General features: G+C 37.2%; 1 protein-coding gene across 3 annotated transcripts in view; it reads left to right on the top strand.

Moving 5' to 3' along the window:
* The window catches only part of osbpl7 (oxysterol binding protein-like 7), an 80,808-nt gene that overhangs the window by 50,614 nt on the left and 6,491 nt on the right, over positions 1–23,703 (top strand). For all 3 annotated transcript variants that reach the window (XM_039739342.1, XM_039739343.1, XM_039739344.1), the window contains exons 6-16: positions 16,851–16,997; positions 17,124–17,238; positions 17,466–17,569; positions 18,214–18,315; positions 20,612–20,747; positions 20,916–21,049; positions 21,281–21,388; positions 21,648–21,861; positions 21,944–22,230; positions 22,442–22,579; positions 22,848–22,911. In XM_039739342.1, coding sequence (XP_039595276.1) covers positions 16,851–16,997; positions 17,124–17,238; positions 17,466–17,569; positions 18,214–18,315; positions 20,612–20,747; positions 20,916–21,049; positions 21,281–21,388; positions 21,648–21,861; positions 21,944–22,230; positions 22,442–22,579; positions 22,848–22,911 — 1,549 coding nt within the window. The remainder of the gene's footprint in view (positions 1–16,850; positions 16,998–17,123; positions 17,239–17,465; positions 17,570–18,213; positions 18,316–20,611; positions 20,748–20,915; positions 21,050–21,280; positions 21,389–21,647; positions 21,862–21,943; positions 22,231–22,441; positions 22,580–22,847; positions 22,912–23,703) is intronic.

Raw genomic sequence — 23,703 nt, 5'->3', positions numbered from 1 at the left:
TCATCTGCCACAAATCTGCCCAAGCCTGTATGCTATCCAAGTCCTTCTGTAATGATATAACGGATTCCAAATTATCTGCTAATCCACCTATCTTGGTATCATCTGCAAACTTAACCAGCTTGTTACTTATATTCCTATCTAAATCATTTATATATATTAAAAATAGCAGCGCCCTAGCACTGACCCCTGTGGAACACCACTCTTAACATCAGCCAGTTCTGATGAGGTTCCTCGCACCATCACCCTCTGCTTCCTGTGTCTGAGCCAATTCTGCACCCATCTAAAAACATCACCCTGAATTCCCACTTCTTTTAACTTGATGCCCAACCTCTCATGTGGCACCTTATCAAATGCTTTCTGAAAGTCCAGATAAATAATATCATAAGCTCCACTTTGATCGTATCCTTTTGTTGCCTCCTCATAGAATTCCAACATGTTAGTAAAACACGACCTCCCCTTCTGAACCCATGCTGACTGTTCAGAATAACTCCTGTCCTTGTCATGTGTTGCTCAATCTTATCCTTAATAATTCCTTCCATTAATTTTCCTGTGATGCTTGTTAAGCTTACTGGCCTATAGTTGCTTGGATCTGCCCTGTCACCCTTTTTATATAATGGGATGATATTTGCCATTTTCCAGTCCTTTGGAATCTCTCCAGTGCACAGTGACTTCCTAAAAATATGTGTCAAGGGTTTATATATGTACTCACTAGCCTCCTTAAGAACACGAGGATAAATATTATCTGGGCCTGGTGATTTGTTTGATTTCATCTTGTTTAATCTGAGCAGCACTTCTCCCTCTACAATTTCCAAATCCCTCAGTACCTCCTTAGTAGTTGTGTTTACCTCTGGCAGGTTATCCACTTGCTCACTTGTAAACACCTCAGAAAAATGTAAGTTTAGGGCATCTGCTATTTCATTGTCTGTATCTTTTAATTCCCTTTACTATTCCTGATGAACTTGACCTCCTCCTTAACTGTTCTTTTACTACTAAAATACTGAAAGAATCTCTTGGGGTCTTCTTTGCCTTATCTGCTATATTCCTCTCCAACTGTCTTTTAGCCTCTCTGATATCCTTCTTAATGGTTGCCCTCATGTTCTCATACGCTACGCTTTCTCTTTGCAGTCATTAGTCTTATATGCCTTATACAGCAGTTTTTCCTTTGCAACTTCTTTTTAAATCTTTATTAATCCATCGTGGAGATTTTTTAGTTTCCTATTACTTCCAAATTTAGGTATGTATCTGTCCTGCATTACATGTAAAACATTTTAAACCTGTTCCACTGCTCCTCGACTGTCTCCACATTTAAAAGCTTATCCCAGTCTATCCTACTTAGACTTTGTCGCATCTGCTCAAAATTAGCCCTACTAAAGTTCAACTTAACAATTTTAGTCTTTGCATCTGTACTCTTACAAAATACTGAGAATTGTATTACATTATGGTCACTTGACCCTAGTGGTTCAATCACCTCTACACCCTCAATTCTATCCTGATTATTACAGAATACTAAATCCAGATAGGCTTCACCCCTTGTTGGTGCTTTAACATGCTGTGTTAAAAACAGTCGCGATTACTTCTAAAACTCCTGCTCTTGTGCTCCTCCATCTGTAAGGTTATCCCAGTTAATATTTGGATAATTAAAGTCCCCATGACTATAATATCCCCTGTAAACTTGCCTTTTGATATTACTAAAAAGATGTGTGTTGAAATTACTGTCTGAATTGGGTGGTCTATAACACACTCCTAAAATGAGACCTTTTCCCTAATATTTTCCAGGCGAAGCCACATGTCCTCACTAAGATGGGGCTCATCATCCAACTGAAGATGACTTACATTTAATTCCTGTTTGGCATAAACAGCAACCCCACCTCCTTTTCTGTTCTGTCTATCCTTCCTAAAAATGTGTATCCCTCTATGTTACACTCATCCCCATCTTTGTTATTTAGCCAGGTTTCCGTTATTGCTATAATATCATAATTGTGCTCTGCTACATACAACTCCAACTCACTTACCTTATTTTTGATACTTCTAGCATTAAGGCAAGCTATTTTTAATGTGTTAATCCTTCTATCTTTACGTGTTTGCTTAAAATTTACATTACTATGCATTTTTATTTCTACACCATTGTTTGTTCTTCCATGTATAGATCTAAATCTGGCCTGTCCTAAACTCCCTGCCCCCATTCCCTAGTTTAAACAATCCTCGACTAGCCTACACATACGCCTCCCCAATACATTGGTGCCCCTCCGTTCAGATGTAACCCGTCACGGCGAACAGGTCCCATCTGTTCCAAAAGGAGTCCCAATGCCCCATAAACCTATACCCTTCTACCCTGCACCAAGATTTGAGCCACGCGTTAAGCCTTCTAATCTCCTCAATCTTACCTGGACTGGCGCTGGCACAGGCAGAACTTCGGAGAAGACTACCTTGTCAGTTCTGCTCCTCAGCTTGGTACCTAACTCTTTGAATTTGGATCTTACCTTCGATCTCCTTGGTTTGGGACGATGAAAAATATTCGTTAACGAGAATCATGTTACGCTATTTTTAAAATGTTTCCTTTATTAGCACAAGCACAGCTGAGAAGCTTCGATGCATGTCCTCCATAACGCTTAAAAATAACGCATTTAATCACACTTTCAATTCCAAGCAAACGGGAACTTTTGTCAATGCATGATTTCCTGGTACATCCATTACACTGATGCACACATCACAGCTACAAAAATGTTAGAGTCGGAATAAAGCGCTTCCTCACGACTGATCATTTCGACTTCCCGAGCGAAGCCTTGATAAAAGCATGGTTTTGTGCACACTGAAAAGCAAGCAAAATTAGATGCATTACAGAAAGCAGACTTTGTGGCTCTTACTGGGGATCATTGGACTTCCGTGACCATTAGTAATTCTAATTACATCTAATTACAAAATGTTCAATGATCACACTGTTTTAGCCTAATGTACAAAATAATTTTGGCTGAGGGTTACTCAGAGTTTAAAGATTAAGTTGGTCAAATTACCTTTTATGTTTCTGACTTATTTTTTAAGAAGAAAACTGTACTTTATGTTGAAATTTTGGTTATTATTATTTAAAGACAATACTATTCTGAAAATCTACTAAAAGTACTTAAACTACCACTTTATTTTTAAGTCTGCCCAATTTTAACCAGGGATGATATTTTTGTCTCTGTTTTGAATTCAAATGCAGTTTAAAGGCTTTTTTTCAGAAATTAAAACAGCTTCAGTTTACAATATTCATGTCCATGTCTATTATTTGATTCTGTCGCCCACTAAAACCCTTTTAAATTAAAAAAAAAAACATTTGCGATTTGGGGCAAATTTACGTGCGATTACATACCATTAATCAAGATTAATTCTTACACAGCCTCTAATTAATTGGATTAATTTTTTAATCGAGTCCCTCCCTAATATATATATATGTGGATATATATATGTAGATTTGTATATATATATATTTGTATATACAGTATATATGTAGATATGTATATGTGTATATACCGTATGTATATATATTTGTGTGTGTATATATACAGTATTTATATATATATATGTTTGTATATGTGTCTGTGTGTGTATATATATATATATATATATGCCAGCAACACTCACGACAATGACAAAACAATTACATTGTCAATCATGTTACGTTATTATTAAAATGTTTCCTTTTCTTTTACTTCTCGCTGCCAATCAGTTATTTTGCTATATATATATATATATATGTGTATATATATATATAGATATATATATATATATAGATATATATAAATATATACATATATATATATATAAATATATATATATATAAATAGATAGATATGACAACAACACTCAATATCAATGACAAAACAATTACTTTAACAATCATCTTACGCTATTTTTAAAATGTTTGCTTTTCTTTTTCATAACTTCTTTAACACACTACTTCTCCTACAAGCTGGTATTTTGCTAGTTCTTGAATAAAACTGAATTTGAACAATTTTTTATTCAGTTTTATTCTTGGGTTCTTGAATAAAAAAATCATTCAAATGACATGTTTATGTGAATGTCCATGTGCAAGGAAAAGTAATATCCACCATAAACACTGTGGAGTCTGTTTGCGCAACAAGACCCCAAGAAGAAATGATTGAGCTGCGTTTGTGTGTCTTCTTTTATTCCTTCAATGCTAACTTTTACAAGAACCATAAATTTACACCGGCTCTTACAGACTCAAGTCAAATACATGTTTTTATTATATACTGTAATAGTAACAATAATAGCAGCTCACTACTCAAAACTGTAAATGCAAGGAGGACCAGAAATCGAACCCGCAACCTCTTGATTATGACACAGAACTTATTACCTCTGCACCAGTCAAGTGGACATGTCAACTTTGTATCGATTGATAGTTGGGCTTCAGTTTTTACACATTGCCAGTAACATGTAAATTGAACATTTTATTTTTCTTTGGTTATATCTATACTAATAAAAGGCAAAGCCCTCACTGACTGACTCACTCACTCACTGACTCATCACTAATTCTCCAAGTTCCCGTGTAGGTAGAAGGCTGAAATTTGGGAGGCTCATTCCTTACAGCTTCCTTACAAAAGTTGGGCAGGTTTCATTTCGAAATTCTACACGTAATGGTCATAACTGGAAGCTATTTTTCTCCATTTACTGTAATGGAGTTGAACTCGATAGCCGTGGGGGCGGAGTTTCGTGTGACATCATCACGCCTCCCACATAATCACGTGAACTGACTGTCAACGCAGTACGTAGAAAACCAGGAAGAGCTCCAAAAAGCGCTGAAGAAAACATGCATTATATAATTGAGAAGGCAGCGAAACAATAAGAAGCAAGCGAGTGACATATACTACCATATTCATGAGTGCTGCTACCTCGGAAAAAAAGCACGGTGTAAACCTAAAGTTTAAATTAAGTTCATAGACAGGCTGCCGCTGACGTTTGTCATGCCCACGGGTAATGCGGGATACAAGTTTAATGAGAGGACGCAGGATATATAAATGAGAGTTTTGATCACTTTGTAACTAAGTTAAAATTGCAGGTGAAGGGCTGTGCTTATGCAAATTCCGAGAGACTGTGTTTGTGGGGGATTGACAGTTAAGGCGGGTGGAGGAGTGACGTCATCATCTCCCCTCCCATTCACCTCATTTCGCTCTGAGCTGAGCTCCACAGCTAACGCAGTGTTAAGGAAGCGAGTTTGTTACGCTGCCACCAAATACTCACAGAAAAATCCACAAGTTAATACACACGCTGTCTCTACAGTTTATCCACACTGTATCCTCCAGGCACTACTTACAAAAGGTTACAATGACAATCGTGTTACGTTATTTTTAAAATGTTTCCTTTTCTTAGCACAAGCACAGCTGAGAAGCTTCGATGCATGTGCTCCATAACATGTTAAAAAGTCACGCATTTAATCACACTTTGCATTACAAACAAAGGGGAACTTCTGTCAATGCATGATTTCCTGGTACACCGATTACATTGATCAGCGCTTCCCGATTCATTTTACCCTCGCGCCCCCTTGGTTTGAGAAGAAGTATGAAAAAATATGAGGTTAACACAGAAAAACAGATCACCAATTGAAGCTTTATGAATAATTGATTCGCCATCAATAATTGTTTTGGTAAAGCCATACTCAGTGTAATCCTCCTTCAATTTTATAATTTTTCCGCCACTAGCCATGATTAAATGAGCGGTAAAAAAGTAAGAGCGAAGTGATGGTGACTTATTCAGGCAGGCAGGCGACTGCTCAATAGCTCAAATTTGGATATAAGTAGCTTCTATTTAGTCGCCAGAAATATCTTTGTTAGGAATGGAAGTTGAATTTAGTCTTTAAATTTCTATGGTGAAGAAAAATGTATGCAATGATGACTAAATTTAACTATATAAATTCAAAACTTGTATATATAAAGTCATTCCCGAATATATAAAGTCAAAACTTGATTATATAAAGTCACTGTCGGAATATATAAAGTCAAAACTTGAATATATAAAGTCATTCCCAAATATATAAAGTCAAAACCTGAGTATATAAAGACGGCGTTGGAATATTTCTGAATATATAAAGTAAGCGCTGGATATATAAAGTCAAAACTTGAATATATAAAGTCAGCGTCGGAATATACAAAGTCAGCGCTGGAATATCCATCCATTTCCCAACCCGTTGAATCCGACCACAGGGTCACGGGGCTCTGCTGGAGCCAATCCCAGCCAACACTGGGCACAAGGCAGGAACCAGTCCTGGGCAGGGCACATGCATCATTTTCAAAACATTAAACGAACAGTGTTTTTTTAATTTGTGAGTTTATATACTCGATGTTGACTTTAGATAATCAGGAATGACTTTATAAATTCCGACTCTGACTTTATATATTCAACTTTTGACTTTATATATTCAGAAACAAGTTTGACTTTATATATACCAACGCTGACTTTATATATTCAAGTTTTGACTTTATATATTCGGGAATGACTTTATACATTCAAATTTTGACTTTATATATTCCAGCACTGACTTTATATATTCAAGTTATATATACAGTGGTGTGAAAAACTATTTGCCCCCTTCCTGATTTCTTATTCTTTTGCATGTTTGTCACACAAAATGTTTCTGATCATCAAACACATTTAACCATTAGTCAAATATAACACAAGTAAACACAAAATGCAGTTTTTAAATGATGGTTTTATTATTTAGGAGAAAAAAATCCAAACCTACATGGCCCTGTGTGAAAAAGTAATTGCCCCTTGTTAAAAATAACCTAACTGTGGTGTATCACACCGAGTTCAATTTCCGTAGCCACCCCCAGGCCTGATTACTGCCACACCTGTTTCAATCAAGAAATCACTTAAATAGGAGCTGCCTGACACAGAGAAGTAGACCAAAAGCACCTCAAAAGCTAGACATCATGCCAAGATCCAAAGAAATTCAGGAACAAATGAGAACAGAAGTAATTGAGATCTATCAGTCTGGTAAAGGTTATAAAGCCATTTCTAAAGCTTTGGGACTCCAGCGAACCACAGTGGGATCCATTATCCACAAATAGTAAAAACATGGAACAGTGGTGAACCTTCCCAGGAGTGGCCAGCCGACCAAAATTACCCCAAGAGCGCAGAAACGACTCAGCCGAGAGGTCACAAAAGACCCCAGGACAACGTCTAAAGAACTGCAGGCCTCACTTGCCTCAATTAAGGTCAGTGTTCACAACTCCACCATAAGAAAGAGACTGGGCAAAACGGCCTGCATGGCAGATTTCCAAGACGCAAAACCACTTTTAAGCAAAAGAACATTAGGGCTCATCTCAATTTTGCTAAGAAACATCTCAATGATTGCCAAGACTTTTGGGAAAATACCTTGTGGACTGATGAGACAAAAGTTGAACTTTTGGAAGGCAAATGTCCGTTACATCTGGCGTAAAAGGAACACAGCATTTCAGAAAAAGAACATCATACCAACAGTAAAATATGGTGGTGGTAGTGTGATGGTCTGGGGTTGTTTTGCTGCTTCAGGACCTGGGAGGCTTGCTGTGATAGATGGAACCATGAATTCTACTGTCTACCAAAAATCTTGAAGGAGAATGTCCGCCATCTGTTCGTCAACTCAAGGTGAAGTGATCTTGGGTGCTGCAACAGGACAATGACCCAAAACACACCAGCAAATCCACCTCTGAATCGTTGAAGAAAAACAAAATGAAGACTTTGGAGTGGCCTAGTCAAAGTCCTGACCTGAATCCAATTGAAATGCTATGGCATGACCTTAAAAAGGCGGTTCATGCTAGAAAACCCTCAAATAAAGCTGAATTACAACAATTCTGCAAAGATGAGTGGGCCAAAATTACTCCAGAGTGCTGTAAAGACTCATTGCAAGTTATCGCAAACGCTTGATTGCAGTTATTGCTGCTAAGGGTGGCCCAACCAGTTATTAGGTTCAGGGGCAATTACTTTTTCACACAGAGCCATGTAGGTTTGGATTTTTTTCTCCTAAATAATAAAACCATCATTTAAAAACTGCATTTTGTGTTTACTTGTGTTATACAGTATTTGACTAATGGTTAAATGTGTTTGATGATCAGAAACATTTTGTGTGACAAACATGCAAAAGAATAAGAAATCAGGAAGGGGGCAAATAGTTTTTCACACCACTGTATATGCCAGCAACACTCATGACAATGACAAAACAATTACATTGTCAATCATGTTACGTTATTATTAAAATGTTTCCTTTTCTTTTTACTTCTCCGCTGCCAAGCGGGTATATATATATATATATATATATATATATAGATAGATATATCTAGATATGAGAACAACACTCCTATCAATGACAAAACAATTACATTAACAATCATGTTACGTTATTTTTAAAATTTTTCCATATCTTTTTCAAAACTTCTTTAACACACTACTTCTCCGCTGCGAAGCGCGGCTATTCTGCTAGTTCTTGAATAAAAGCACACTTGTTTTGTTATTCCTTTTTTGAAAGTGTTTATTTGATGTTTGGAATTTAGTCTTCATACATTATACACTTCATGTCAACATTTTGTCAATTATTACTATAACATGAAAAAAGTTTCTGTTTGTTATTTGTTCAACATTTCTTGCCTTGTAATTCATGTCATCCTACATTTACACAGATTGTTGTATTCCAAATAATGATATATTATTTACCCTATACAATTCCAGACATCTTACTCTCAGCTCTGAGAAATTTGTGTTTGACTTGACTTCAGCTGCCCCAGTGGGGGATGGGATAGCAGGCTGCTTGCTGCTTGTGCTGATTAACACTTTTGTAAAAAAAAATCCTGCTGCCAAGGTGCAAGGGATTTTAAAGCGTCCCGGCATTACAAATATTTGCATAGGCTTCAGGGATTCTAGAGATAAATGAGAGCAACTTCACTGCCTTTCAGACTAATTTATCTTCTTTGGTTCTAGCCCACATTTTGAAACATCCCCATATAATTTCAAAACATTTCCCTTGCGTAAGGTTTATAGCTAGTGTGATTCAATTCATTCATTGTGTGCATTAACCCAAGAAGATAATTTAAAGTGATGAGTTCAAACTACCATAACAGTTAAAAGTGTACAATTCATATGTAAACATGCTACTTTTGTGTACCAGACATTTGTCTAAAACTCCTAAAACTCATCTTGCACTTAATTTCCAGTAAATCAGAAGGTGATTACTTGTAGCCCATATGAAAACCTTTTAAAATTTATTTAAAAATTAGGAAATTGCACCATGAATGCAATCCAACACCTGTTTTTGTTTTTGCAGTATGAAGTTTGAAATATAACTGTAATAGTATTTAGGATAAAGAATGGTATAGTGCAACCCATGTTAGTATGTAAAGGTGTTTTAATTTAATGTCCAATATCATATTATAATCAAATTAGGTTATTTAGTTGATTTTAGGGGTTAAAGTAAGGATATTGTTTTTTTCCATGATGTTTGGTTACAATACCTAGATATTCATTCCAATCTATTACACATTTGCGTTTCATTTTACTTCACCTTTTCTGGGGAGGGTCAGGATGGTGGCATTTACTACCTCCTTCTGGGAAATTCCCAGACACTCCCAGGTCATTGAGAGATGCAGCCTCTCTAGCATGTTCTGGGTCTTCCTCAAGGGGGCTATACCCAACACACCTTCCTTGCAAAGTGCCCCAGGGCCTTAACTATGTGCCTAAACTACCTCATGTGGCCTTTCTTAAGATGGCGAAGCAGGTCCAAGAATGCTAAACTTTGGTAAAGGAAAACATTATACCATTTATTACAAATGTGTTTATTTTTGTTGAAATAAGGTTGATGTTATTCTATATACACATCTTAAGATGGTGTTGTTCAATTATGGAAAATTCTTGCTTTTCCTGTCATCATTGTTTTCAAACACTTGTGTGTGGCAGTTTCTGACCAGTTTCTAAAATCTGAAAAGATGCTAGGTGAGGAGAACACTGTGTAATGAGATGTAAGCCGTCTCTAAATCTTGTACTCTCACTGCTTCAACAAAGCCTGAAGATCAATGGCCTGAAATACATGTAGGAGACTATCCATAAACGTGAAAGTGGCACAAAAATTAAAGTCGATAATGCAGAAATCAAAGGCATGCTGAAAGTTTTTTTTAAATATTGTTGTGAATACCAGAGAGTGGTAATATGTTGTGAGACATTGAACCTGAATGAAATTGATGCTGAAAATGAAACACCTTTAGTATACAGAATGTTATTTATCTTTATCTTTATCTAAAAATGGCACTACTGCTGCATTGCATTTTCATCTTGCAAAGAAAAAATACACTCTACAGCCTCAAAGAGACTATAAATGTGTCCCTATAGCGAACAGTTCACTTTTATTTTACTTTATTTTTATTTTTATGTTAAGTAGTTAAAATATTCCACTGCAGAGATAGTACTCTTCAACTGCAGTATATGCTAAAATTAACCCATAATAAAATATAGGGTATGGATTTATTTTAAGAACTTCTCACTAAGACATTACATAATGTAAACAGAAGCAGTGTGTATTCACAATTAGCTGATTTACAGGGTGCCAAAATGAGGCTGGGAAATGTAAAAGCAGTATTGTGTTCTGAAGGTTTTATTAATTAGATTTACTATATAATACTGTGCATAAAAATGTCTGTTGTCTGATTGGTTGAAAACTGTCACAATTTAGTTATAAATGAATTTGCAGGCTGAATGATTTTTCAATACAATATGAACCAAGAGCGTGCAATTATGTAGATAACTACCATCTATTTACAGCGCAGCTGTCAGAGTTCATTACAATAGGGCTTTTCAGGTGGCACCGTTCACTGTACTTGTTTTTGCCCCACAGGGTTTTGTACACTTTGCAGTGTAACCAGTGATATAAACTATTTACTTGCCACTGGGTATGGAAGTAATTTCCACCCACTATAATCGTGTAGCTACTTGAGGGAAAATAATAAATAACAGATAAATAAAGGTACTGAAACTCTTGACACTGAAAGCACTTGATCACGCATCCCTTCCACCATGTAGCAAATAGCTGTATCTTTGATTGGAAAGACAAGATCTCATTGTTCTGAAAGGCATGGCTCCTCTCCATGGTGTTTTCAAACAGTCCTCATTAAAAAAAAAAGTTGTGCTTCAAGCCATTGTCAAAACCATTTTATACAGTACCTTGCCATGTAATCTTTTTGATCTCCCTCTAGGTAGCTACTTAGAAAAGTAAATACATAGCCCTCCAATAAATATTGTCTAATTTAGGATGACACATTTTTAACCTTAAAATCTCAGTTTATGACAATTACAATACACTTCAAAATACAATATATATAAAGATACAGCAAAATGTTTTTTCTTTGCAGTTTTAACTAGCTATCTGGCTTTTGTAATAATTTTATAAAAATACATGATAGTAAGAGCAAAAAAAAATATAAATGTTAATTAGAAAAACTGTTTTGCCACCGTCATGCTTCGGATATTATATCATTCATTTGCTGATGATGCATTTTCAATTTTTCAGTTGAATCTGTACTTACCAAGAGCACTTTCACTTATGAGTGCAGAAATACACTGCGATATATGCAAAAATATTTGTGTATGTATTTAAGTTATGGCCACTTGGGGGCACCCCAAACCCTTGACACAATTGAATTAGGTGCACATCCAGGTTACAATAAAGTCTTTTATTAAACAAATTACCTTATTACAAGGTTTCATTAATGGCCCATTCTTCTTCCATAAAGCAACAATTATTCATATTCTTTTTCTTCTCTTTAAATCCTTAACACCTCCCAGGTCAGCCTTGCCCGACTCTCACTCCCAAGTGGAGGGCTTTCTATTAACTCCTGACCCAGTATTACTTTCAGTGCTCAATCAGTTGCCTCTGGGAAGCACTTCTGGGCCGGGATAGACCATACCTGTCCATGTCTAATCAATATCCAAGTTTTTCCCCTGGTGGCCTCCACAGAAACTTGACAGGGCAGCTCCATGGGGCCACAAATACCATGCTGCCCTGCAGGCAACCATATTGGGGCTCACTAGATGGGATGCTGCCAACCAGTGTATAGGGGAATGTTCTGCTCAGAGCAAGCAGTCACCCACTGCCCTGTCCTTCCAGCCTCCTGGGCCAAACCAGGGTGTCCCACGCCAGCCCCTGTGTAATTGCTGCTGCATCATCTTTCTGTGCCCACCAAGGTTATTATAGTTAACTAAAACTAAAATCAAAACTAAAACTATTATTAAAAAAACATTTTCATAAACTGAAATAAAATAATTAACAAAACCGAACTGAAAAACTAAAACTAAACTAAACTACTAAAGTAGCTGGAAAGACTAACTGAAATAAAATAATAATTTACTAAAATAATTTTAGTTTTTGAATGAATGTACTTGCTGTTAGTTTTTAACCCTTGTAACTTTTAAATCTAAAACTGGACGTCATCCAGTGAAAGGCGGCTAGTGACGGAGGGCGGCTGTTCACCTTGTCTTTGCGCTTTTTGTATATCAAGATGTACTAGGGTGTTGTACTGTGTTAGCCATTATGAATGTAGTGAAAAAATCAAGCAAAATAACAACTTTTATTGGCTGACTAAAAATATTACAATATGCAAGCTTTCGTGGCAACTCGGGCCCCTTCTTCAGGCAAGATGTAAGTATACAAAGTATAGAGAAAGTATAGAAATGATTCCAAAAATTCGACCTCGAGATTTTGGTGAATCTTGACATTTTAGACCTCCCCGAGTCCTAAAATACCGTTTTTTGGAATCATGTATGTATGTGTGTGTGTAAGCACAATAACTCAAAAACAAAACTAGATAGATGGATGAAATTTGGCATGTGATTGTTACACCACAAGTTTTATTAACTTTTGGGCCAAATCTATCAGCCGTAAGTGGTGCTTTACCTGAACACATACTCGATTTTGGATTTTTTTTATTCATGCAGCTGCAGAGTCTGATTTATTCAACTTTACTTTTATAATAATTGTTCAATACATTATTAATTAGATTTGTTGTTAATGGTTCTTTAATGTGCATAATAAAATCATATCCATCTCCATATCTGAGTACACAAGAAAGTCTGGGGGAGACCACTCCTGATTTTTGAAAATAAAACGGCGGTGATCGAGAGACTGACATGGTCATCATATGATATCAGCATATTGTTGCTGACCGATCACTTTTGCTTTAAAAAAAGTCGTTTAACAACGAAGTGATACAAACTTTGTAAAATTCCCGAGTTGGCAATGTCTCTACTGAACTACAGGTAGGTAGGCGAAGAGAGTCTGCCAAGTGATGAAAAGCTAAACATACTAATGTGTTTTTGTATTTATACTATACTTATTAATTTATCTTTTTTAGCTAATATTAATCATTCTTAAAACCAGATATTGTGAAAATAACTCAATAGGAAAATTATGTTTTAAAATATCTGTCCCCATTTTTTCAATGTTTCTCTCTCTCTCAAAATAGATAGTTGAAATTATCATATTCATTTTGTTCTTAACATCTGCCATATACATACTGCATACCAGGGATTTTTCCTCCCTTGCGAAACTTCCTAGTATTAAAAATTATAAAATTGTGACAAATTGTTCATATTCAGTACCTGGTTTTGATTATGCTTGTTTTTATCAGACAAAAACAAAACCAAATAGTAAAAACTGTGTCTTGTAATGTAGTAAGCTTCCACTAACGTTAAACTCATATCCAAACCCGTTAAGTGTACAGTTCTGTCTCAATGTGACACAAAAACTAAACTCCATAGTAGCTCTTTAACCATACTATAATTACTAAAACTGAATTCTAATACAGTATATATAAAAATAAAATAGAAATGTCTTTGTAAAATAAAAATTAAATTAAAACTAAAAATACACAATGAAGGATAACTAATACTAAACTGAATTTCCAAGTAAGGTCAGAAAAAATATAGAAATAAAAACTAATATAAAAAGGAAAAACTATAATAACCTTGGTGCCCACGTCCTAGTGTGGAAGGGTGATGCTGCAGCTCCCTCAGTGACCTTCCTTTACCATGGCCTCCTGGCCAGAAAAGGGAACAGGGTCCATCCTGACTGGGACGCCGGTTTGTCCATCACAATGTATATGTGTATATATGCATAAATATTGTATCTTAGATCCAGTTTAAAGAATGTTAGAATCATGGGGTCTGGAACCCTTTCTAGCAACACTAGAACATAATACAGGAGACAGCCCTGGCTAGGGAGCCAGCCAATCACATAGCCCACTCATACACACACACTTGTCACATTCATACTCCAGCCAGTTTCAAATTTCTAACCAACTTGTCCTGCACATCTTTAAGGATGTAGGAGGAATACTAATAGTATTGCTGGAGAATGTGATTTAATTTTACCTGTGTTAAAAGCACATCCCATTGGAAAAAAAAAAAAGTCTAAGCACTGAATTTCTTGGTCTGCAGAACCTACCAAACAGTGTTAAAATAGCTTTTGAGACTAAGAATTAGTTTAAAATAATTAAAAAGTAAACATCAGATCATGACAAGTGTAATTTCACAACTTCATTGTTTCCTGCTGTCATGAATCACAATTTTATATGGTGCCATGCTATTGAATGGTTTGGAGGTGTGTATTTGTGCTCTTATCAGACCTTTACAAAATATTGTAAAATTATGTTATAATTTTAAATATTCCTATTTAAAACTTAAAAAGTATGAATTAGACAGAAAATATCCACTGTTATAGTGAATTCACCTTTATAAAGCTCTAGTCATATGGTTATCATCAATTATGACGGAATTTTTTTGTACTGTTTTATTGGAAGAAAACAAATCTCATGTTTTAACAGTAAACTGCATAAGTGACAAAGTAAAAAACTAAACTGCTCAAAAAAATTAAAGGAACACTTTGAAAACACATCAGATCTCAATGGGAAAAAGAAATCCTCCTGGATATCTATACTGATATAGACTGGGTAATGTGTTAGGAACGAAAGGATGCCACATCGTTTGATGGAAATGAAAATGATCAACCTACAGAGCCCTGAATTCAAAGACGCCCCAAAAATCAGAGTGAAAAAATTATGTGGCAGGCTAGTCCATTTTGCCAAAATTGAATTGCAGCAACTCAAAATTGTACGCAGCACTTTGTATGGCCCTGTGTTCTTGTATACATGCCTGACAACATCGGTGCATGCCTCTAATGAGATGACAGATGGTGTTGTGGGGGATCTCCTCCCAGATCTGGACTAGGGCATCACTGAGCTCCTGGACAGTCTGAGGTGCAACCTGGTGGCATTGGATGGACCAAAACATAATGTCCCAGAGGTGTTCTATTGGATTTAGGTCAGGAAAGTGTGGTGGCCAGTCAATGGTATCAATTCCTTCATCCTCCAGGAACTGCCTGCATACTCTCACCACATGAGGCCAGGAATTGTCGTGCACCAGGAGCCACTGTACCAGCATAGGGTCTGACAATGGGTCCAAGGATTTCATCCTGATACCTAATGGCAGCCAAGGTGCCTTTGTCAAGCCTGTAGCGGTCTGTGTGACCCTCCATGGATATGCCTCCCCAGACAATCATTAACCCACCACCAAACTGCTCATGCTGAATGATGTTACAGGCAGCATAATGTTCTCCATGGCTTCTCCAGACCCTTTCACTTCTGTCACGTGCTCAGGGTGAACCTGCTGTCATCTGTAAAAGCACAGGGCACCAGTGGTGCATCTGCCAATTCTGGTATTCTATGGCGAATGCCAATCGAGCTGCATGCTGCTGGGCAGTGAGCTCAGGGCCCATTAGAGGACATGGGGCCCTTGGGTCACCCTCATGAAGTCTTTTGGTTGTTTGGTCAGAGACATTCACACCAGTGGCCTGCTGGAGGTCATTTTGTAGGGCTCTGGCAGTGCTCATCCTGTTCCTCCTTGCCCAAAGGAGCAGATACTGGTCCTGCTGATGGGTTATGGACCTTCTATGGCCCTCTCCAGCTCTCCTAGAGTAACTGCTTGTCTCCTAGAATCTCCTCCATGCCCTTGAGACTGTGCAGGGAGACACAGCAAACCTTCTGGCAATGACACGTATTGATGTGCCATCCTGGAGAAGTTGGACTACCTGTGCAACCTCTGTAGGGTCCAGGTATCGCCTCATGCTACCAGTAGTGACACTGACTGTAGCCAAATGCAAAACTAGTGAAGAAATAGTCAGAAAAGATGAGGAGGGAAAAATGTCAGTGGCCTCCACCTGTTAAACCATTCCTGTTTTGGGGGTCATCTCATTGTTGCCCCTCTAGTGCATCTGTTGTTAATTTCATTAACACCACAGCAGCGGAAACTGATTAACAACCCCCTCTGCTACTTAACCGACCAGATTAATATCCCATAAGTTTCATTGACTTTATGCTATACTCTGATTAAAAAGTGTTCCTTTAATTCTTTTGAGCAGTATATTTAGATGCAAAGAGAAATTTCTCATTTCGTACCACATACTCCCTCCGGTTAGCTAACACAAAGAGCTACCTGTCGTTATTTGAATTTTAGATGGATTACATGCTGAAGCTATACTGAAAAGGCCACAGCAGAGTGTTACTTTCTCTGGTGCCAAACTGAAATATGGGATGAATAAGTGTTCATTTATTTCCAAGATGCTGAATTAGAAAAAGTTTCCTAACAGGGATTATTATGATGTGACACACTAACACAACTACACAGGACAGAAATACTGTATCTGCTATAGGTTTGGTGGGAAGCAAGAGAAAGATTTTACAGCTAAAACTGTGCCAGATACACCAGTTCAGCTGCGAGACTTAACTGAAAAAAAAATGTTTCTCTGTTACATCTCTTAATTTTAAACGTTCTTTCAACCAAAGGTGAAGTCTCAGGAGGCTTTCTCCCTGTGGGTGTCTTGCCTGCACTCACACCGTGTGTTCAGGAAGAATGATCCAGCTCGACTTCATAATGGGGTATTTCAGGCTATGCCTGATGCATTAAACTACAGCAAGCCCCACCGAGCAACGGTGAGATACATTTAAAAAAAAATATATATATATATATATATATAAATAAAATCATTATAAAAACACACTGCAGTCTTTATGGTGCATCAGAGATGCAGCACTGTATTTTTTTTTTTTATTTCTCAGCTGCAACAAGGAAGTGCCCCAAACCAAAGCTCATGTTCAGTTGACATGCACATTGTGGATGGCAAAGTGTCAGCCTGGTTACAGCAGACAAGTGACATGCAGACCTGTTCCATTGGTAATGTGTTTTTGTTGTTACATCTAAGTGAGTTTCAAAATACCATGTCTTAAGAAGGTCTTATCTATTCAATTAAGGTACAGTGTATTTTTCAAAGTGTAACTTTAGCAAGCTGTCTTAAAATCTTGCTTGAATAGGATTTTCAGAAGATTGATGATTTTATCCAGTGTAAGAGGCTGGTCTTACACAACACCCATAATCAGATTTCTGCATCCATTTCTCTCCAGAACTGTCTAAGTGTCAGGCAGACCTGAATGAACTATCCCGCTTACTGCAGGACTTGGATATGCTGCATCGAGTGTCTTCAGCACCAGTCATCTGCAATAATCAGGTGAGGCTCCTGGCTGACAAGATGAAATGGCAATGAGCCAGAGATGCATTATCTTTCTTTAGCTCCCTTCATACCGTAAATTCAACACAGACAGTAACTCTTCTCAATCCAAATGTAGCTGTCAGAGTTGAAAAAGGGTGATTTTAGAGGTAATGTAACCCACGTTCTTGTGGGAGCTGACTCAAGTAGACTAGTGAATATGAGATATAAAGACATTTAAAAATATCAAATAAAAAAAAGTCACAAAACAAGAGTTATATTTTAAATTTGTTCTTCATTTAGTTATGAAATGTATGAATAGTACATTCTGCCTGGTAAACATTTTTTAGAGCCTGTGCATGTGTTTTTTTATTGCTAAATCAAAAGAATGAACCTAAAATGGGCTGAAACAAAGGCAAGCATACAACCCTCGGGCGTCTAATGGCATTTCCACTAGGGAACTGACAACATATTCCGTATTACTGCAAAAAGATGATTATACATCAAACTTTCTGTAACTTTGCAAATTATGACTTTGTCAAAATGTTGGAATGAAATTGAAATGTACTATATACGTATCACAGACTCTTTAATACTTTTCTATACTTACATGAAGTTGTTCACTGGCAGAATGCCTAAAATTAATTATTTTTAATTCTTCTCAGAACTCTTCAAGTGACAGACCCAAAAAAGAAAAGCGTACGTCAAAGATTTGGTGTGCCAAGAACTTGACAAAGGAAGGCACTGTGGCAGCCATGGGAAATGCGGTAAGGGGAAGCCTCATGGCATTCCTCAACATTTGTTCATGAAACTCATCAGTTTTTAAAATTTTTAGTCAATAGAATAAAACTCTAAACATGTTATACTTTCATAGTGGTGCTCATTCAGAATTAGCAGTAATCACATTTTTTAAGCATTTAGCAGCATATGCATTGTTACTAAACGCTTCAGTGCCATTTACTTTACCTTGGTGTTTCTCTGTACCATATTAACATGCACAGAAGAATAGCAAACAGAAGAATGTGACAAACAATATAAATGAACAAAATCTGAGGATGAATTAAAAAGTAAAGCCAATTTCAAAATTATGTGGTAACCGCAAATGATAGAAGTTGATACAAAACAGCATATTCGCGATGGCTCATAGGTAGTTGGAACACACGCAGTGCAGCACTTTGCCATTAGTCTAGTTGAGGCCAAGGACAAGTTAACATGGACGCTCTGCTGCGAGATTACACCACTGTTGAACCATTGTACTGAAGGCAGGAATTGTAAGTCAAGGAATATTCAGTAAACTAAACTCAGTTTCTCTTGTTTCCCCACCTTTTAATTGCAACAAAATGTAATATAGGTGACCTGAAAATTTTTTTAATCATACATTATCGTTTTATGTAATATATGTCAATTCAACAGTCAAGTAATTGCGGAATGTGTGTGAATCTCTGTGTTGGCAAAGGTATCTACACAGGTATTGTTAACAATGGAACAACTCTCTCACACTAGAATTACCAAAACCTACGAAAAAACTCATAATCCTGGCCCACCTTAAATCTGTTTGTACCTCTCCGTCAGCGTCTTTTGTGTTGTAAATGTGTCGATAAACACAAGCAGCAAGCTGCCTGCCATCCCATCCCCCACCAACTCAGAAAAGCCTGAAAGTTCTCTCAGCTCGAATCTGTTTAAGTGCATGTGAGTTGCTTAGGTAATAGGGTGACTAATATGTCATTATTTGGAATATACATATCTCATGTGTGTTCTTTGACTACAACAATCTATATAAGCACATTGTTAAAACAGAAATGTTTTTCATGTTTTAGTAATAATTGACACAATGTTGACAATAAGTGTATAATGTGTGAAGCCTGAAGTCAAAATATCAAATAAACACTTTCACAAAAGGTACAAGTATAACAAAACAAGTGCACTTATATTGAAGAATATAACTGCAGAAAATGAACCCGCATTAGGTTGCGATATTGACACACACACCCTTTATACGACTGCTTTGGTAACGCAACGGTAAGAACTGTTGACTAGTAATCAAAAGGTTGGCAGTTCGACCCCGGACACCTCTGTTTTAAAAAAGTTAGCTGCTCTTATTCTCACTATTATAGAATAAAAACTTTTATTTGATTTTAGTCTGTAACAGCCGGTGTAAATACACCATCCAGATCTAAACATTAGCTTGGAGGGTCGCTCACGTACTGAAGAGTCTATAGCTGCAGGTGGAAGCTGCCATCGCACTTTTGCTGTCGCTGTACTTTGTACTTTGTATATAAAAGCCAGATCAAATGTTATTTATCTATTTACGTTGATTTATTTACTTATCTTCCTTCAGTGTAAAGTCACAAGTAGTCTGCAGAGCTTCCTGTGTTAGATTGACATGGGCATACTCACAAAGTACAGCGACTTTGTTGATTTGTAAATTTGCAGATGACCCCAAACTGGGAAGGATAAAATACATTGACCTGTCAGCAAAAACAGTTAAGAATGACCTACCCAACATTCAAAACTAAACAAATGCTTGCAAAATGAAGTTTAACATAGATACATGCAGGAGACTATATGTTCGTAAAAGAAACCCTACTCACATCTACAGCAGGTATTCACAGAAAAGGTAAATTTGAATGTTAACAATTTATCATCAAGACAGATGAATATGAATCAAAGGGTAATTTGTTCAAGCTCTCGAATGTTCTAGAATGCTGTATTTGGTGTACCCTATAAAGGGAATCTTTGAGTACTGCATCATGCTAGAATGTCTGTGAAGAGGCGAGACCAAGTGAATCACTGGTCTAAAGGGTGTTTCTTACTTTGTTTATGGGTTAGGAGAACTGAATCACATTAGTGTTGTACAGAGGAGGCCGCAAGAGAGCTAATTCAACTGTTCAGAATCATCAGAGGGACTGGGGAAGTTTTTTATATGAATAGTTAATTGTTGGAAGACACTGATAAATGTTAAGTGGAGGATTTTTGAAATTGAAATTTAATTTCCATTTGTTTGTAAAATTTATTTTCTTCATTAAAGGAGACTTAAAGCTCTCTTTTAAAATTCTCTTTCAGGGTATCTCTTCTCGGTGGCATGCCTCAGTACCTAGCTTGCCAGACTGCTTGGGTTCTGAGCAGCATCCTAGTGCCTTCACCCTACCGGCAGACTTTTCACAGCTCCAAAGGGACTTTTGCTGCCTTGCACAGAAAGGTAAGGGGGCAATGCTACCCCATCTAATGCTAGATATAAATAAATATACACATAAAGTGTGAGGCTGGACTTGAGAGTACAGTGCACTTTGTGTTGATAAATGCTTCATTTAGAGTTATTGCTATTCGAGTCTTGTCCAAGTCTCTTAAAAGCATTGTTTCCCTCCAGTTCACACTTCTTTGAAAAGTGCCTTTGACTCCTTATCCTTGGAGAAAGAGAGACTGCAGAAGATTTGGCAGGATCCTCATCTCCGCCCTTCTCCTATTATGCACACAGCAAACTTTCGTAATACTCTTTCTGAGGTAAAGGATTTAGAGGGTCTTATGATGGGAAAATAGGTCCGACAAGTCTGGAAGATGATATAAAGTGACCAATTTATGGCTAGATACAATAACTTGAAACATTATTTAACTAAACCAAAGGTGCACAGGGTGAAAGGATGTAGTCCAAACTTAAATGAGGTGTCATATTGGTTGTACAGATCCTTCTGCTAGAGGGTTTACAATTCAAACTTACTCTGCTTTTCTGTATAGATGTCAGCACAAAATATGGATCTACAGGACCAACTGACCAGGATTCACTCCCTTTCTGTGTCTTCAGACTCCACTGCTGATTCTTTTGTGTCTCTGAACCAAGAGGAGGTACTGTATGTAGAAATGGACAGATTTCTGTTTGTTGATTTGCTTAGTTCAGCTTAAAGCCGAGACATGTCCTGTACTTTGACTGGGATGAAAATACGGTTACCCAGGGAAAATTCCTCTCTGTGGTAACAAGTCATGAAGACAAAAGCACAAATAAAATACTTGTACAAACTAATTTGCCTTTTCAGGGAGCTTGTTGCTCTCCTTGCCTTTTAAGCTATGAAAAATAATTTCTGTTTGGTTCTGTTCTTTTCCACAGCAGGCCTCCCCTTGTGGAAGTGGACAGGTTTTAAAGCATCAATTGTCCGTTGGCAGCTCTGTTTCACTTTCAGACTCACACGCTGAATATTTTGATGCATGTGAGGTTATTCTCTGTGGTAGTTCCTCTGAAAATGAGGGATCAGATGCAGATTCCTGTGCCAGTGATATAACAAATAGCAACTCGGAGGAGCACCTGGAGAACTTCAGCAAAGGTATACTTTGTCTAGTTCAGCTTTTGGAAAAAAATGTCTTAAAAATTCCCTGATGTTATCTACACAGTTTTTCTCATTACAGCACCTATTACTTGTGTAACATCTGCACTTAGCAGCAATTCTGGGAATATGCCAAAATCACAAGAAGGTCCTGGCCGTCGCACATGTCTCCCTGCACCAGGCCCTAATACAAGCAATATCAGCTTGTGGAATATCATGCGCAACAACATCGGGAAAGATTTGTCTCGTGTCTCCATGCCAGTTCAGCTGAATGAGCCAATGAACACTCTACAGAAGCTGTGTGAAGAGCTGGAATACTCAGAGGTTCTAGATAGAGCTAACCAGACTCAGGACCCCTTTGAGAGGATGGTATGACTCTGTAATGCCTCACTGTTAAAATTTTCACTTCCTTCTTCTTGCAAATGATATTCTGCAATCACTTTTATTGAGGTTATTGAATTATTGGCATGCATTATGCTAAAGATCCTGATTGTGCTGAATAGCTTTTGGTTCTTGCCTGGCATGATGTGTCACATACGTTGTATCTCATATTTCTAACCAATTTATGACTTTGTTTCAGGTATATATTGCTGCATTTGCAATCTCAGCATATGCTTCTGCATTTCATCGTTCAGGGAGTAAACCCTTCAACCCTGTCCTAGGTGAAACCTACGAGTGTGAACGGCTGGATAAAGGTTTCAGGTTCATCAGTGAACAGGTAGATAGTCTAGCAGAGGGGTGAAAGTCAATGAAAAGACTCATTAGACAGCTTATTTTTGATGTTACTCAACTTTCATTTTGCCTGTTTCTTGTGGTTTTGGACAAGTGTTTTATGTACTAAGGAGTTGCTGGTAAAATTAAATATCATCAAAACCCTTTTGGAAGAATCTTTTATAGGTTTTTGTTGTTATTTCTTTTATGACTGTCTTGCTTAATTGATTACTTCAAGATTTTCCTATAAAAGAAGGTGTTTTATATTTCCACAGGTGAGCCATCATCCTCCCATCTCAGTTTGTCATGCAGAATCTGATAACTTTATTTTCTGGCAAGGTAAAACACTTACTATTCTGTTGAAGTCTACTGTATGGACTGTTAAATAATTTTCTGCATGTGCTGTTCTTCCTCATTGTATTTGTGTTTTTCTGTCTTTTGGAACCATTGAGTTTACTGTAAAAAGAGGTTTCCTTATACCATTGTTTCACAAGAATAACATTAATGCTGATTTTTAGAGTTGCGGCCATGTTTGAGTTTTGACCACAAAATTAATTACCTGATTAGCACAGAGTGTAGTTAGAGGATCATCAGAGAATTATAATCGTAGATTTACACTAGAAGAATAAAATGACACTTTGCATTCTGAGATTTCTTTTTACAAGGTGGTTAAGCAGCACATACTGAGGAAGTGTGGGAAGAAAAAAATATATATATATATATACCTGTATATATACATACACTCACCTAAAGGATTATTAGGAACACCATACTAATACGGTGTTTGACCCCTTTCTCAGAACTGCCTTAATTCTACGTGGCATTGATTCAACAAGGTGCTGAAAGCATTCTTTAGAAATGTTGGCCCATATTGATAGGGTAGCATCTTGCAGTTGATGGAGATTTGTGGGATGCACATCCAGGCAACGAAGCTCCCGTTCCACCACATCCCAAAGATGCTCTATTGGGTTGAGATCTGGTGACTGTGGGGGCCATTTTAGTACAGTGAACTCATTGTCATGTTCAAGAAACCAATTTGAAATGATTCGAGCTTTGTGACATGGTGCATTATCCTGCTGGAAGTAGCCATCAGAGGATGGGTACATGGTGGTCATGAAGGGATGGACATGG

This window comes from Polypterus senegalus, chromosome 17 (assembly GCF_016835505.1).
Source record: "Polypterus senegalus isolate Bchr_013 chromosome 17, ASM1683550v1, whole genome shotgun sequence".
Classification (NCBI taxonomy): Eukaryota; Metazoa; Chordata; class Cladistia; order Polypteriformes; family Polypteridae; genus Polypterus; species Polypterus senegalus.
This window is presented reverse-complemented; position numbering and strand designations above follow the sequence as displayed.